This window comes from Salvia hispanica, chromosome 2 (genome assembly GCF_029641045.1).
Source record: "Salvia hispanica isolate PSC_SH4W2 chromosome 2, Shi_PSC_v1, whole genome shotgun sequence".
In the NCBI taxonomy this organism is placed as follows: Eukaryota; Viridiplantae; Streptophyta; class Magnoliopsida; order Lamiales; family Lamiaceae; genus Salvia; species Salvia hispanica.
In genome coordinates this window covers 57,606,633-57,620,661 of record NC_142693.1, presented here as the reverse complement: position 1 = coordinate 57,620,661, position 14,029 = coordinate 57,606,633, and the positions used below count along the sequence as shown (strand labels likewise).

Genomic DNA, 14,029 nt, shown 5'->3' with positions numbered 1-14,029 from the left:
AAGAAGTGGCAGAGTGTGCAATGTCATCAATGAATTCTCATCCAATGTATCCTACGTGGAAAGAAGTGTTGACTAAAGGATCCTAGCTTGAAGATAAAGAGCTCCTGCTATTTTGTACTGCATTGCATTAAGTTTTCAATTACTCTAGTTTGGCATTTAGCTGGTTTGTTTGGTAGCTTAGCTAGGGTTTAGGATGAGCTTCTAGTCTCTTCCAAATCATAGTATATATAGAGATGTAAATAAAACTCATTTCAAGTAATCTGAAACATCATCAGTCAAGCACTATATTCAGAGCTCTCATATTCTCCTGTTACATTAAATTTTGTAGCTTAATGAGTTTATTGGCTACTTCTATCAATTAAGTGTGTTCAGCTATTTATACATTGATCAGTGTATATCTTGTGAAGTTATTTGAAATTTTTTCACATAAAAAGAAACTGATACAAAATAAAATAAAATAAATCTTATATAAACGGAACGCACTCTCTCCAATTCCACTATCCCACGAATAATTTTTTTTAATATCACAAAAAAATTAGCATTCGAACGAGTTTACAATTGATGCTAAGATTGAAAATTGTTTTGTTTAATGTGGTGTTGATTTATTTGAATACTATCACTGAAAATTTGATACGGTTTACTATTTCGGTCTGTCCCTGAAAATTTAATACACTTCACTTTTACCATTTTTGGTAGTGGACCTCATATTCCACTAACTCATTCCTACTCACATTTTATTATAAAACTAATACTTTAAAAGTAGGACTCATATCCCACCAACTTTTTCAACTCACTTTCCATTACATTTCTTTTAACCCGTGTCGGGTCAAAGTGTAGCAAATTTTGGAGAACGGAGGTAGTAGTAATTTAGTCGCATGAAAAGAATAATCAGACCAACTTAATCCTAATTAACTAATTATTGTAGTTTTTAATACGTCGTCAACTTTTCTATTAAAATTGTCAATGGTAATGTTTTTAGAACTCTCTTATCCGAACGATTATATGCTTTAGGTACGCTCAAATTAAGTAATTTTAAATAGTAGTCAGTTAATACAGAGTTATTACATTTATATGCTATGCCTATACGCCGCCGCCAGTTATTTATTCTAATTTATAAAAACCTAGCAAATAGCAATCATACTTATCTGTAATTTGTAGACTTATTTGTCTATAAATATATTAATATAGGAGTAATATTGATCATGTTTATCTTCTAAACTTTAATTCTTTAATTAAATGCATAAACTTTAAGATTTATGATTTATTTATTCTTGACAATTACGATCAAATTAAAAGTCATATATATAGACTACATATATTACTGTATTATATTCTATCTACATGGCAAAAAAGTGGGAAATACACAAACAATATTTCATATATTTTTTTATTTTTTCCCCTAAATTTTCTTTTTTCTAATTTAAAGAACTTAAAGATTTTCTAATTTTTGTCTGTAGAATAATGTCAACCAAATTAAATGTTTTTTTAATCTCTCAAATTTAGCTCTTATCTAAATTATAATGATTTTATCTTTTTTATAGATAGCATCATAGCAATCATTTTATAAATTTTACCTGAATTTCAGTTGAGTGTTGGACGTTAAATAATTTACGAGACATATTCATCGTTGAGGAAAAATCGTAAAATCTCAAAGGCTCATAGGAAATTCTAGACAATCTTAAAAGTTAAAGGAAAAATTAAAATTTTTCAAAATCTCTAGTACTTGCATGCAAAAACTCTTATTCATTAAAGCGATATCATTTAAATGCTAGTCGTTTTGCCACATTGGCATTACTGAATTCCAACCAACATGTCAGCTTAATTTGGAGCAAATTAATTTTATGGTATAAAAAAAGAGTAAAGTTCATGTATTCATATTAAAAAACAAACTTTGAAGGAAAAGTTAGAAAATATTGAACGTTCGTGTACTTATATATAAACAGATATTTATGATTTGAGATGAAAGGAGATAAAATTTTCACGTTAGGTCAAAATGCCACATAATTTACTACTCTATTTCACAATGATGGAAACGAGTTTGGTTATTTTAAATAGTACTCCCTCCGTCCCATAAAAGTTGAGTCGTATTCCTTTTTAGTCCGTCCCAACAAAGTTGAGTCATTTCTTTTTTTAACTAAAGACAAAACATCTAATTACTCTTATTTTATTCCATCATTTACTTTACTCTCTCTTATCTTTCCTACTTTTTTTATCTCTCCTATTTATTTAATATAAATTCTTAATCTCCGTGCCCAAAAGTTTTATCTCAACTTTTATGGGACGGAGGGAGTAGTAGATTTCTTTTTCTGCAATGTATTTCAAATTAGAGTGTACTAGTGTACTGTATCTGTATATTAGGCAGGGACATAAAACTAACTACCAGAGCCGCCAAATTGGCTTCCCTAGTAAAAACACAAGTAAATTATGTGACTTTAAGTACTTATTTCCTTATATAGAAAAAGTAGCAATATTTAAGAAGTAGAAGGTGCAACTAGATCTTGGTATACCAAAAGAGATAAATAGAAATGATACCTTTAGTGTTACCAAGATTGGCTTGTTTTCACAATTCAATGTCTTCATTGAACCCTTGCCGTGCTACAAAAACAACCACCGGAGAGTGGCCCAGCAGTGCTCGTGAGAATGGGGTGATCCGATTGCGTGGAGAGCTGAATCAAGAATTCATGCCCAAACACGTGGCTCTTATAATGGACGGAAATGGAAGGTGGGCGAAGAACAAAGGGCTTGCAGTTCAAGAAGGTCATAAAAGTGGTCGCATCAATTTGAAATACCTTACTTACAACTGCTCCAATCTTGGAATAAAGATGCTCACTGCCTATGCTTTCTCAACTGAGAATTGGAATCGCTCTAAAGTACGTCCATTTTTTTATAGGAATTTCAACTTTTAGGGTTAAGGCCCCACACTAAGAATAAGAAAACCTTTTTTTTTAAGAATTGGATAAAGGATTTTGTAGTGTATATTTTATACGCTAAATGGATTAATCAATTGTTCAATTAATAACTCTTCCGAAAAGGCTAAGTACAACTAATTAGAGACAATATGATTTTTAGAGATTTAATGGTCTCCAAATTGTCATATGTAATTTTACTTTTTTTATTATTTAATATTAAAAGGATAATGACAACTACCAAATTTAGGGTGTAGTATCGTGATATCAATATAGTATTACATGTTAATTATTGACAATTTGCGATAGTTATATTGTATATGGCACAAATGCGCCATTTTCTGCAGGTTGGACTAGCCCTCCATTTAAAGGTCAGATGTATTGTTAGGTTGGTTATTTTTCTATTTCTGTTCAAATATATGATTTGGTCAATTAAACTTAAAATCAATTGTTAGTGATTCCGAGTTTTCTACTTACACTAATTGTTCATGGATCCGCCATTGCATATATACCAGATGGAAGTTGCATTCTTGATGACAACTTTCGAAGAGTTCATACAATCACTAGTGGAAGACCTCATGGCACGGTAAGTCAATCTTCTCTATACACTATAGGAAAACGAACACCACCTATATATATACTTCTTAATAGTACTATAGTAGTATCATAGATTCATACTAGTATACATTCTCTCAACAGACATGATATTCGATTTTCCGCAATCGGGGAGAAATCGAGGCTGTCAAAGTCTCTACAATGTGTAATATCTAGAGCTGAGGAGATGAGTCGAAGTAACAAAGGGTTGCATTTTGTAATGGCAATGAGCTATAGCGGGCGGAACGACGTCGTTGAGGCAGCCAAAAACATAGCGGCGAAAGTAGAATGTGGGATTGTAGAAACAAATGAGATCGACGAAGCAATGTTGGAACAAGAATTGATGACCAACATCGGAGAGTTCCCAAACCCTGATTTGTTGATAAGGACAAGCGGTGAACTCAGGCTTAGCAACTTCCTTCTGTGGCAGTTGGTCTATTCACAATTCTATTTTTCAGATAAATTATTTCCTGATTTTGGAGAAAAAGATCTTCTTAAAGCGATTGCTTCTTACCAGTCTAGGGCCAGCGCAGGTTTTGAATCCGACTGGAAATAATAGCGTTTCATCTTTTATTTTTAATAATCATATAATGATCTTTTATTTTTAATAATCATATAATGATAGTATGTTATAGGACAACTCTCTGAATAATTAACTAGTACTATAATAATAATGTTTTGATTACCTTTGTCTATTCAAATTACACATACAATGGAAATTGAAAAGTAATTGAATAATGAGCTTGAAAGTTTGAATTGTAGAAGTAAAATTATAAAAAAAAATGATAAATATTTAGTTTATATCATAACTATTAAAGTACATATTTCATTTTAAATAAGTTAATTTATTAAAATAAAATAGAGTATCTTTGAAATTACATCTTAAAAGTGTTAAAATTATTATAAAAGTCTAGATTGGGCCGACGTAGATGTCAATATACTTTTGATGGGCTTGTTTAATTAAGACGAACAAAGAAAGAAAATTTCGAAGTCCGTTATTAGAAATAATTCAAGAAGAACATTTTCGACTCTACATCAAGTTTCGACAATTACTCTAGCATGCAGTAGGACATGTGTCAACTTTTTACTAAGTTATTTCTATGAGGAAAAAAAGAAATGAATAAATAGAGATTTGCAGCTGCTTCAGTAGTGTTTCGCACCATCTTCAACCGCCAAAAATGAATTTTGGTATAGAAATCATTTTTAATTATACATCAAACTCAAATTCATTTTTAGTTTTTTTTGTGAAATAACACCAAATTTGATGTTACTATAAAAAATTTGTGAGACAAAAATTCAAAAATGCTATAAATTTTAAATTTGGTGTAAATGATTGGAGTAAAACATGTTGATATGACGTGTATTCAAAAATGGGTTTGAGTTTGATGTAAATGGTTGGAGATAGTCTGACTCCCCAACCGGCTGGATCAACTCTTCGATCCGCGTGCAATTACAAAGTAAATTAATTTAAGGAGATGGAGTTTTATTTTAGTGCAAAATAGTGTAGTTGAAATTATTGTTGATAATATACAGTATTAATTTTATCCAAAATTACAGCTCCTATCTTTATTATTGAAAGAAGTATATATAGTATCCCCACCATTCCTAAAAATAGTTAAGAAACTTGAGAAATTTAAAAAAAAAAAAAAAAAAAAAACAAACACTTCAAGAATAAGATATAGAGATCAAGATATTAATGTGTGCTTCATAACGTCACAGAATAATAGTTCTTAATTTCAGGGCTACTAGGGTCTAGGATGTGGCCATCGCCGCTCCTCTATACATATAAGCTGTTGAGATTGCCTATTTTGTATTTTTTTTCTAAGGTCAAAAGACAAAAAGGATCTAGTTAATAGATAAACTTTCAAATAAAAAATTTAATAAAATGGTACTTATAAAATTACAACATTAATATTGTAAATTCTGAGAGTAGAGAGAGACGTGGGAATTCATCTTTTTCAAAAATTGATATAAAAGCAAAAGAACATTAGTTTCAATTAGTCCCTCAATCTTTTTTCATGATTAAAAACATAATATAGAAATTTTGTTGTATTTAAATTGAAATAAAATAAATGTCCAATCTAAATATACCCAAAATCATTATTAAGAGCATCGCAACGGTTGAAAAAAGGGCGTCCGTCCGTCCGTGCCGCTGAGCAGGCCTCGTGCGTCCGCCGCTGCAGCTCGTCCGTCCGTGGCGCTGAGCAGCCTTACGTGGTGTTCTGATTGGCCAACGACATAGCCGTTGGCATATGGAATTTTTTTTTTCGAAATTTATTTTAAAAAATATTTTTAAATAACAAAAAATTATTTTCCCACTTCCCAAAAACTTATATCCGTTTTCTACCCACTTTTAATTTATTTTTTAATTTTTTTTCCCCAAAATTCACATTTTCATCTATAAATACTCCCACTTCAACACAAAAAAAATCACATTTCATTTATTCTATCATCTACATTCTCTCATCTTCTTTCTCATATTTACTCATCTAAATTCCCACCACACTACACAATGTCCGGCTTCGGCGATCACCCCTCCGGCAATCGCGGTTGGAACCACGATTGATTCGACTCCGATGAGCCAATCCCTAGTCCGGAAACGCAATTTACGGCCCCTCCTCAAACCCAAGGTTCGCAATTTTCGGGTGGTTACCGTCCTTTTCCGGTGGACGACCAAAATGCCTCCGGTTTCGGGTGGGCACCCGAACCCGGATCGGGAGGGAGCAGCAGCTGTACTCCTACTCCTACTTCTATTCCTACTCCTACTCCTGGCACCCGCACCCCGTACACTCCGGGTGAGATTATGGCGATGTTCAAAGCCTACTTGGCAGTCTCCGAAGATCCTGACGTTGGCACGAACCAAACCTGGGGTACGTATCGGTGGCGCATCACTCGTCTTTACAATGAAACCCGGCCGGGGGGAACCATCTATCGCAATGATAGTATGGTGCGCAATTGCATCTACAGATGCAACGAGGCAATAGGCAAGTTCCATGGGTACTTCCAACAGGAAGAGCGGGCGGCGGGGAGCGGCAAGAGCGAGCTCGACATCATCAGTGCCGCCTTGGCGACCTAAGAAAGCTTGGAGTTTAAAGCGTTCAAGTACCTCGCTTGTTGGCAGGAGGGGCGCCTTCTGTGACGCCCCGGAAATTTCGATCCTTTCTTTCAAGATAAATCGGATTTAGTAGCTTAATTATTATTTTTTTTCTCTTAGAAGTTGTGTGATCGTACTTTTCCTCGTTGTATTCGACTTTGGAGTAATTTTAGTATTCTCGTTGGAGGAAATAAAGTGCAAGAAAATTTAGTTCAAGAATAAAAGTGGAGAAAATACTTTTATTAGAGAAATGTGGATACACCGTGAAGAAATAGAAATACATGAATGATGGAAATAGTACATGCCTACAAGTGTGATAAAATCAACAAGCACCTATTCTACGCTATCTATCCTATTTCTTTAATTCTCAAGTTTGGAAGCGAACTAAATTGGGAGTAGAACCAAATGAGCTCAAGAGGAGCATCTTCTTTCTTTCCCTTTCTCTCTTAATCTCGATTTTGCTTCCCTCCACAAGCCCCAAGAATGCCTCCATGTACCTACAAAGTTTACACCAAATTGGGGTTAGAAATTTACACACAAGTAAAGAGAGAGGGAAGTACAAGCTAAATAAAGAGATGGAGCATTTAGTGGGTAATGTAGCTAAGTAAGCTACAAAGTAGAGCATGAGGTAAGAAAATCTTGGTCACCATCTCCTCTAACATCAAAAGGGAGTCGATACAAAGGGGCATTGGAGAGCGAGCTCCTACACAAGCCCAAAAATAGAAGATGAAACAAACTCTCATCTCCCCGTCGATCGAGGCCGAGAAATCAGCCAAGAAGATCAGCCACAATCACCAAAACGGCAAGAATCTCACAATCATTAAGCTCGAAAGTGAGAGAGCTAACAAGCCCAAAATAGGAGTCTTTGGCTCCAAGTCTCCAACCTAGCTTTCAATAGATTAGCACCATATAAGCAGCCTCTCCTCACCTCCCCCACCACCACATTTCATCACCACAAATTCCACACAACACCAAGCGTGGGGCGGCGAAGAGGAGAGGAAGGAGCAGCGAGTGGTGACGGCAAGGACAGCCACCACCGATACAAGTTCGACAAGTAAGGTAAACAACCTCAACACCCATCTCCATCGCATCATGTAGACCAACCAATAGATAGCCAATAACTTAGATTCATAGAAGCTCAATAGAATAGTCATAACAGTAGCAAGCATAAAGAACCAAGCATCAACAGAGGGTACCAATACTTAGTCAAGTATGAGATACTCCCAAATCAGTGAACCACAAGGATAACAATCATAGAAACGGACTAAGTGTAGCCAAAAACAATAGCAAATCCCTCTCAATGCAACTAAGACTTCCCACAGCAAGTGATAAAGCAGTAATAACGATCTGCCCAAGAACATAAAGTTTTAAAAGACCAAGCGTTGAAAGGAGTAAGGGAACGGGGAGGAGACTTAGCTTAGGCGGAGGGGCTGCCGGGAGACGGAAGAGCGTCGACGGAGTCCGAAAACTTCCGCGGAGCAGCTGCAGGCCGCGGCTGAGAGAGGGAGAAGGAGGCGATGCCTCCTCTCTGCCGCTGGAATCGCCGAGGAGGCGACGGAGACATCGGCCCTGCTCGCAGCTGGAGGCGTGAGTGCGACGGGAAGCTTCGGAGCTTCCCCACGCGAGCTGGAGAAAGAGTGCGCGCAGCACTAGGAGCCCGACGAGTGCTCGGCGGTGGCGCTTCCATCGCTGGCGCGAAGAGGCGACGGGGAAGGCTCGATAGAGAAGAGCTTAAGGAGAGAGAGGCGGCGGCGAGAGAAAAACAAAACGCTCGGCCGAGGGGGCCGAGGCGAGTTCGCCGGCGACGCAGGTGAGGCGCGATCCCGCTGAGAGGAAAGGAGACGAGGTGCGAATTCGAGAGAGGAGGCGGAGCCGGTGTAGTTCCGGCGACGCAGAGAGGCGGTGATTCGCCGGAGAGACGACGATTTCGCCGGAGAATGGAGTAGGAGGCGCAGCCTCTGGTTCATTGAATTAGGGATTTTGAGAAAGGAAGTGAAATTGGAATTGTGAAGAAGAGAGAGAGAGATGTGTCGATGGGAGAGGGAGCATAGCATTGGGCTGATTTTAATTAAGAATTGGGCCAAGGAATTTATGTTGATTTGGGCCTTAGTAAATAAAAGGAGAAAGGTGGGCCACTGTTTGTTTAATTGTTGGGATAGAAATATTAAAAGAAAGTGGAGCTTGGACCAATTTTAATTGGCAGTTGGGCCGAGATTAAATATTGGGCCGAGAATTATTATTCAGGTGGAATTAAATTAAGGACTGGAGTTGGAGCTCAATTAATTAATTCCCGAATAATTGCTAAGTTCCCAAAAGTGGAAAATATCGAGTTGGAGCCCGAAAGTTGATAAGTTAATTTCCGAATAATTTTATTTAGATTCCGGGAGATTAAAGTAGTAAAGTGGGAGACGCGAAAGCCGACTGGCGTCGCCCCGCGACGCCATGGGCGGCCTTAAGAAAAATCCGAAGAGAAGGATTTTTGAAGAGACTTTCCAAGGATTCCTATCCTTGTTAATAAGTGCCCGAATATTTAAGTTAGAGAAAATAGAATTTCTCCAAGTTAATAAAGAGAATAAATAAACTCTGCAGAGTAGTGAAGCCGAAGTAGGATTAAGAAAAATCCTATAAGCCGAGACTGAGATATAGATGCTATCCAATAGGATGCATGCATTCTTTTAAAGAGAAATAATTCAATTATTAATTAGCGTGCTACGCTATTTATTTTCAAGGGATAAATTGCTCAAGGGCGAGTGAAGCCAAAGCGAGTAATTGAGTTGAGACATAAGCATATCAGGTGGGCTTTCTTTTAATATCCAGCACTATAGTGTGGATATAAAGCAAAATTTTGTGAAATTATGAAAAATCATTTTCTCAAAATGAAGCAGTGATTATTTTAAAGTTGTTGTCATGCCATAAAATGTTTATTTTGAGGCCTATCTGCTAGGGGCTAGATGCCTGTGGGTTTTGGCGATGCCAGCCCGAGTTTAACGAATTCGGTTCCCAATAGGACCGCAAAAAATCCTGTTCGGAATAAAGTGCACGAGAGCCGTGAGCCATCAGCTGTTGGCCGGCGATGTGTCCGCTGAGGGTGGCCACCTTCACGGTACACAATTCACAGATATGGTAGAAATTTTGAAAGAACTTAGACTGCAGTCGGACTTTTAAGATCACAAAATAATTTAGTATGCTCGGGCCTTTTAAGAAAAACCCCCGTGCGATACTGTGGATGGATGACAACTATATACTTGTATGTTTTGTTTTCGGCATGTGTCCACTGAGTACTCCTGTACTCAGCCTTGCATGTATTTATAAATGTGCAGGTTGAACGTCAAGAGGTTGGAGAAACGATCGGAGTCGATGCTACTAAATAATCCAGTGGATCTTTCACGATTCGTGTCTTCATACACGAAGTCGTCTAGTATGGACTTATTCCGCTGCTCTTTTGTGAAGTGAGACATCTTAGAATCTCACCTTCGAACTCTGATTTATTGATGTAATATTCATTCTAGTTCTAAAACCATGAAATGGTACATTTGGCTTCTATCCTATGAAATGATCGACTTGGCCTTCGGTTATATTCACAAGTTCTTTCCCCTTTTCTTTCCCCGTTTCTTTAATCCCCCATTAGTCGCGATTCACCCGCTTTCGCTATCCTTAGCAAAGTGCGGTCGTGACACCTTCATCCGAAGTATAGGGGCGGCGTAGTAGCATCCTCCTCCAGCTCCTCTAGCAAACGGTCGAGGTCGGTAGCCCTATCCGACAGCGCCTCCGATGATGTGGCTACCCAGCTTGTCGGAACTAACTTGGGTAGCCCCGACGCTGGCCCGAGCAGTTTTCGCCGGCCACAAGGAAGGAAGAAGGCGACGGCCACCCGCCGTCGCGCCCCGACTCCATCCGCCCCCGCTCCCGCTCCCTTTGTGCCTCATCCACCCCCGAACAACACGTTGTGGACCCTCTTGGGTCAACTCTATTTGAACGATACATCTAAGATGACTCCGGAGCAACTTGCAACACATGAGCAAATGATCCGGGGTCTCAAGAGGCAATTGGGGATAGAGGACTAGTCTTCCACGTGTGTAATTTTTAATTAGTAGGATTTTAATTATGTATTTTTTTATTTTCTAAGATTTTAATTATGTATTTTTATTTTTTAAGATGTATTTATGTAATTTTTATTTTTTAGGATTTTAATTATGTAATTTTTAGTTTTTAATGTATTTTTATAATGTAGAAATGTTTTTAGTAATTGAAGTATTTAAATTGAATAATAGAATGGTGGGACCTTTGAGCTTGTCCTTAGCTAAGAGCACGGATATGGGTGTTGTGCTCTTAAAAAAGGACAAAAAGTAAAAATGGGTTTGGGCTCACTTCCGTGCTCTTAGATGCTCTAAGAGTTTAATAGAAGCCTTTTAACTACTATACATGCGCCGCCTCTAACAGTGAATTAATTACCCAAATAAGCAACGAGTAATGATCCAGTTGTCCTTTAATTCAAAGCCAATAAACATATTTCCAATCTCAAATGAAGCTTATGGTTTAGTAGGGTTTGATCTAATTTAATTAGTTGTCTCGATAAATAGACCATCGGTAAACTAAACCACATAATCAAAATATAAAGTCTAAAAAAGTAAAAACAATGATATCACTACAGTTCGGTACAGTTGTTCATGCGTTAACATTTTCATCTCCTCCAAATCATTCCTTGTATTCAATCAAGGGTAGCAGCACTGCAGGAAAACGAACCGTAGAGAGACCAAATGCAGGGTGCTTTTCATCTCCACCAAGTGCAACGCCTAGGGCCTGTTTGGCGGGTGCTACAGTTTCAGCGGATGCGGCGAAAGATGCAGTTGAAGAAGCGATGATGCCCAAGCACATCGCTATAATCATGGACGGAAACGGAAAGTGGGCTAGAGATAGAAAGTTGGCTGTTGGAGACGGCTTCAGAGCCGGTTGGCAGAATCTCACGACGCTCATTTCCAACTGTTGTGACCTCAGAATAAAGACTCTAACAATCTTCGCCTTTTCCAACGTCTCTAGACGATCCCAAGTTAGTATTTGTTGTTTCCTCATTTCATCCGTCCTCTAAAAATAGATACTTTTGATAAAGTAGATTATTATTGTGGGACGATTCCAAAAAATAAAAACTATTTATTCAAGATGTATGGAGTAATTGAGATATGAGTCATATGACTTGAGAGACATGTTGTGATTAATTGAATACAAGCATATACTATATGTTCCATAATAATAATACTACTGATTTTCATCCTGTTACAGATGGAAGTGGACTTAATGATGAGATCTACAGAAAATTACATACGAACAGAGGTCAAGGAGCTTATAACAAGGTTATTTTAATTTTAGTTATTTTTGTTGTTTTTATCTATTTTTATTAGTATAAAATTAAATATACAAATATTTCATAATATTAACCTTGTGAGTAACTTAAAAACTAACCAAACTAATCATCTTTGTTTTGGAAAGACATGATATACTATTTTCCATGATTGGGGACAAATCAAGCCTGCCGGTATCTCTACTGTCGTCGATATCTTGGGCTGAAGAGACTAGCAAATGTAACAAAGGAATGAATTTGGTTATGGCGGCGAACTACAGCGGCCGCGATGACGTCATACAGGCCACCAAAAGGCTCACCGCCAAAGTAGAAGGAGGGATTCTACGAGCCACGGACATCGATGAAGCCATGTTGGAACAAGAGCTGATGACCAACGCCGTTGAATTCCCAAACGCGGACCTATTGATTAGGACAAGCGGTGAGCTCACAATCAGCGGCTTCCTTTTGTGGCAGTTGGCCTATACAGAATTCTACTTTGCAGAGAAATTGTTTCCTGATTTTGGTGAAGATGATCTTCGCCAAGCACTTGCTTCTTATGGTTGCCGGCAGAGACGCTACGGCCAGCGGAAGAATTAATTAATGCCTACTAGTGTTTCATCTCTTAATATTTTTGTCAATGGTTTGGATGCTCTGCTTTAGATATAAGATGAAAAACTATTTTTGTCTGCTTCCCCAACTCATTGAATGTGTTAGAAATTCATGATTGACATGAATGGATCAAGTTTCATAATTGTAATGTAAGTTGAGCAGTTAATATATAAGATAAGGTTCTTAATTACTTGTTATGCTTTTTGATTCACGGTTGATCATATTTGTAGTTAAATTCAATAGTATCCACACGTATTCTGATCCGATGCAGGAATTATTCCATGATACATTACTAGTTCCAGAACAAAAGCTAGAAATCTCATGTATGAGTATTTTATTGTGTTTTTCGCTTTAAATGTATTGGTTTTTCTGTCTCCATTTTCACTATGATAGAAAATTTACGCTGCCACATAGGCTTTGGGCCAATGGGCTTAGTATATATTGTACTCCCTCCGGTCCGGTCACCATTAAAAGTCTCATTTCTGATCAGCGAGAGTTTTAAAAAATTGTTTGACTTTTTAAGTGAAAGTTATAGAAAATTGTTTGACTTTGCTAAACCAAGTGGTTCGTGAATGAAGATATAATACTATAAACTTTATGTAAAGACATGTTTATCGAATTCAGCTGACGTCCTTCATATATATATCGAGTTCGTCGTCAACTCATTTTAGAAGTTTTGTGTAGACTTTGAATAGAATATTTTCTAGTTTATTATGGATACGTCCAGGAATTCAAAGTTGAAATTGCGTATTACTAGACAATCTTAAAAGTTAAAGGAAAATTTGGAAATTTTCAAAAGCTCTAGTATTTGCATAATTGCATGCAAAAACTCTTATTCATTAAAAGCGATGACGTTTAAACGATTGGCATTTCCAAATTCCAAACCAACGCGTTAGCTTCAATTTGGAGAAAATTAATTTTGAGATAAAAGAAAGAGTAAATTTCGTGTGTAATCAAATTGAAAAACAAAATTGGAGGAAAAATTAAAAAAATATTGAATTGTATACCATGAACCGATATTTATTGTTTGAGATGATAACTAGCTGCATGTGAAAAAAAAAAGATTGAGTTTTCAGGAAAACACATAGTCACTCATCAACGTGAAGAAAATGAATAATTAGAGCTTGGAACATTTTCTTTCGATATTATCTACCATGCTCTGCATTACTAGGTAGGTATTAACTTTCTTTACACAGTTAGTAAACACCGTTAAATTATAATCATAAAATTATCCTTCTGCGACGTCATCATTAGGACTTCCCATTTTACTGCCACATCACTAGGACTTCCCATGTACTAAGACTTCCCACTAGGACATCCACTAGGACTTCCCGCAATTATTCAATTTACGGAATTAAAATATACGGAATTAAAATGTCAACGAGTCCTATTTATAGAGTTTTAAAAAAAAAATTTAAAACTCAGACGCCCGACCCTCGCCACAGTGGCGGACGTCCACCCGCCCGTGGGTCGGACGTCCGAGCCCATCTG

At 37.2% G+C, this 14,029-nt stretch overlaps 2 protein-coding genes across 2 annotated transcripts; both read left to right on the top strand.

Moving 5' to 3' along the window:
* The first annotated feature begins 2,525 nt into the window (after positions 1–2,525).
* Positions 2,526–4,172, top strand: LOC125198235 ((2Z,6Z)-farnesyl diphosphate synthase CPT6, chloroplastic-like). The gene is made up of 3 exons (XM_048096628.2): positions 2,526–2,870; positions 3,422–3,492; positions 3,606–4,172. The coding sequence occupies exons 1-3, from the start codon at positions 2,526–2,528 to the stop codon at positions 4,054–4,056; spliced, it is 867 nt and encodes a 288-aa protein (XP_047952585.2). The 3' UTR covers positions 4,057–4,172.
* Positions 4,173–11,230: 7,058 nt separating this feature from the next.
* LOC125198225 (cis-prenyltransferase 7, chloroplastic-like) lies at positions 11,231–12,526 on the top strand. The gene is made up of 3 exons (XM_048096624.2): positions 11,231–11,641; positions 11,872–11,942; positions 12,079–12,526. Exons 1-3 carry the CDS (start codon positions 11,231–11,233, stop codon positions 12,524–12,526), a joined length of 930 nt encoding a protein of 309 aa, XP_047952581.2.
* The last annotated feature ends 1,503 nt before the right edge of the window (positions 12,527–14,029 follow it).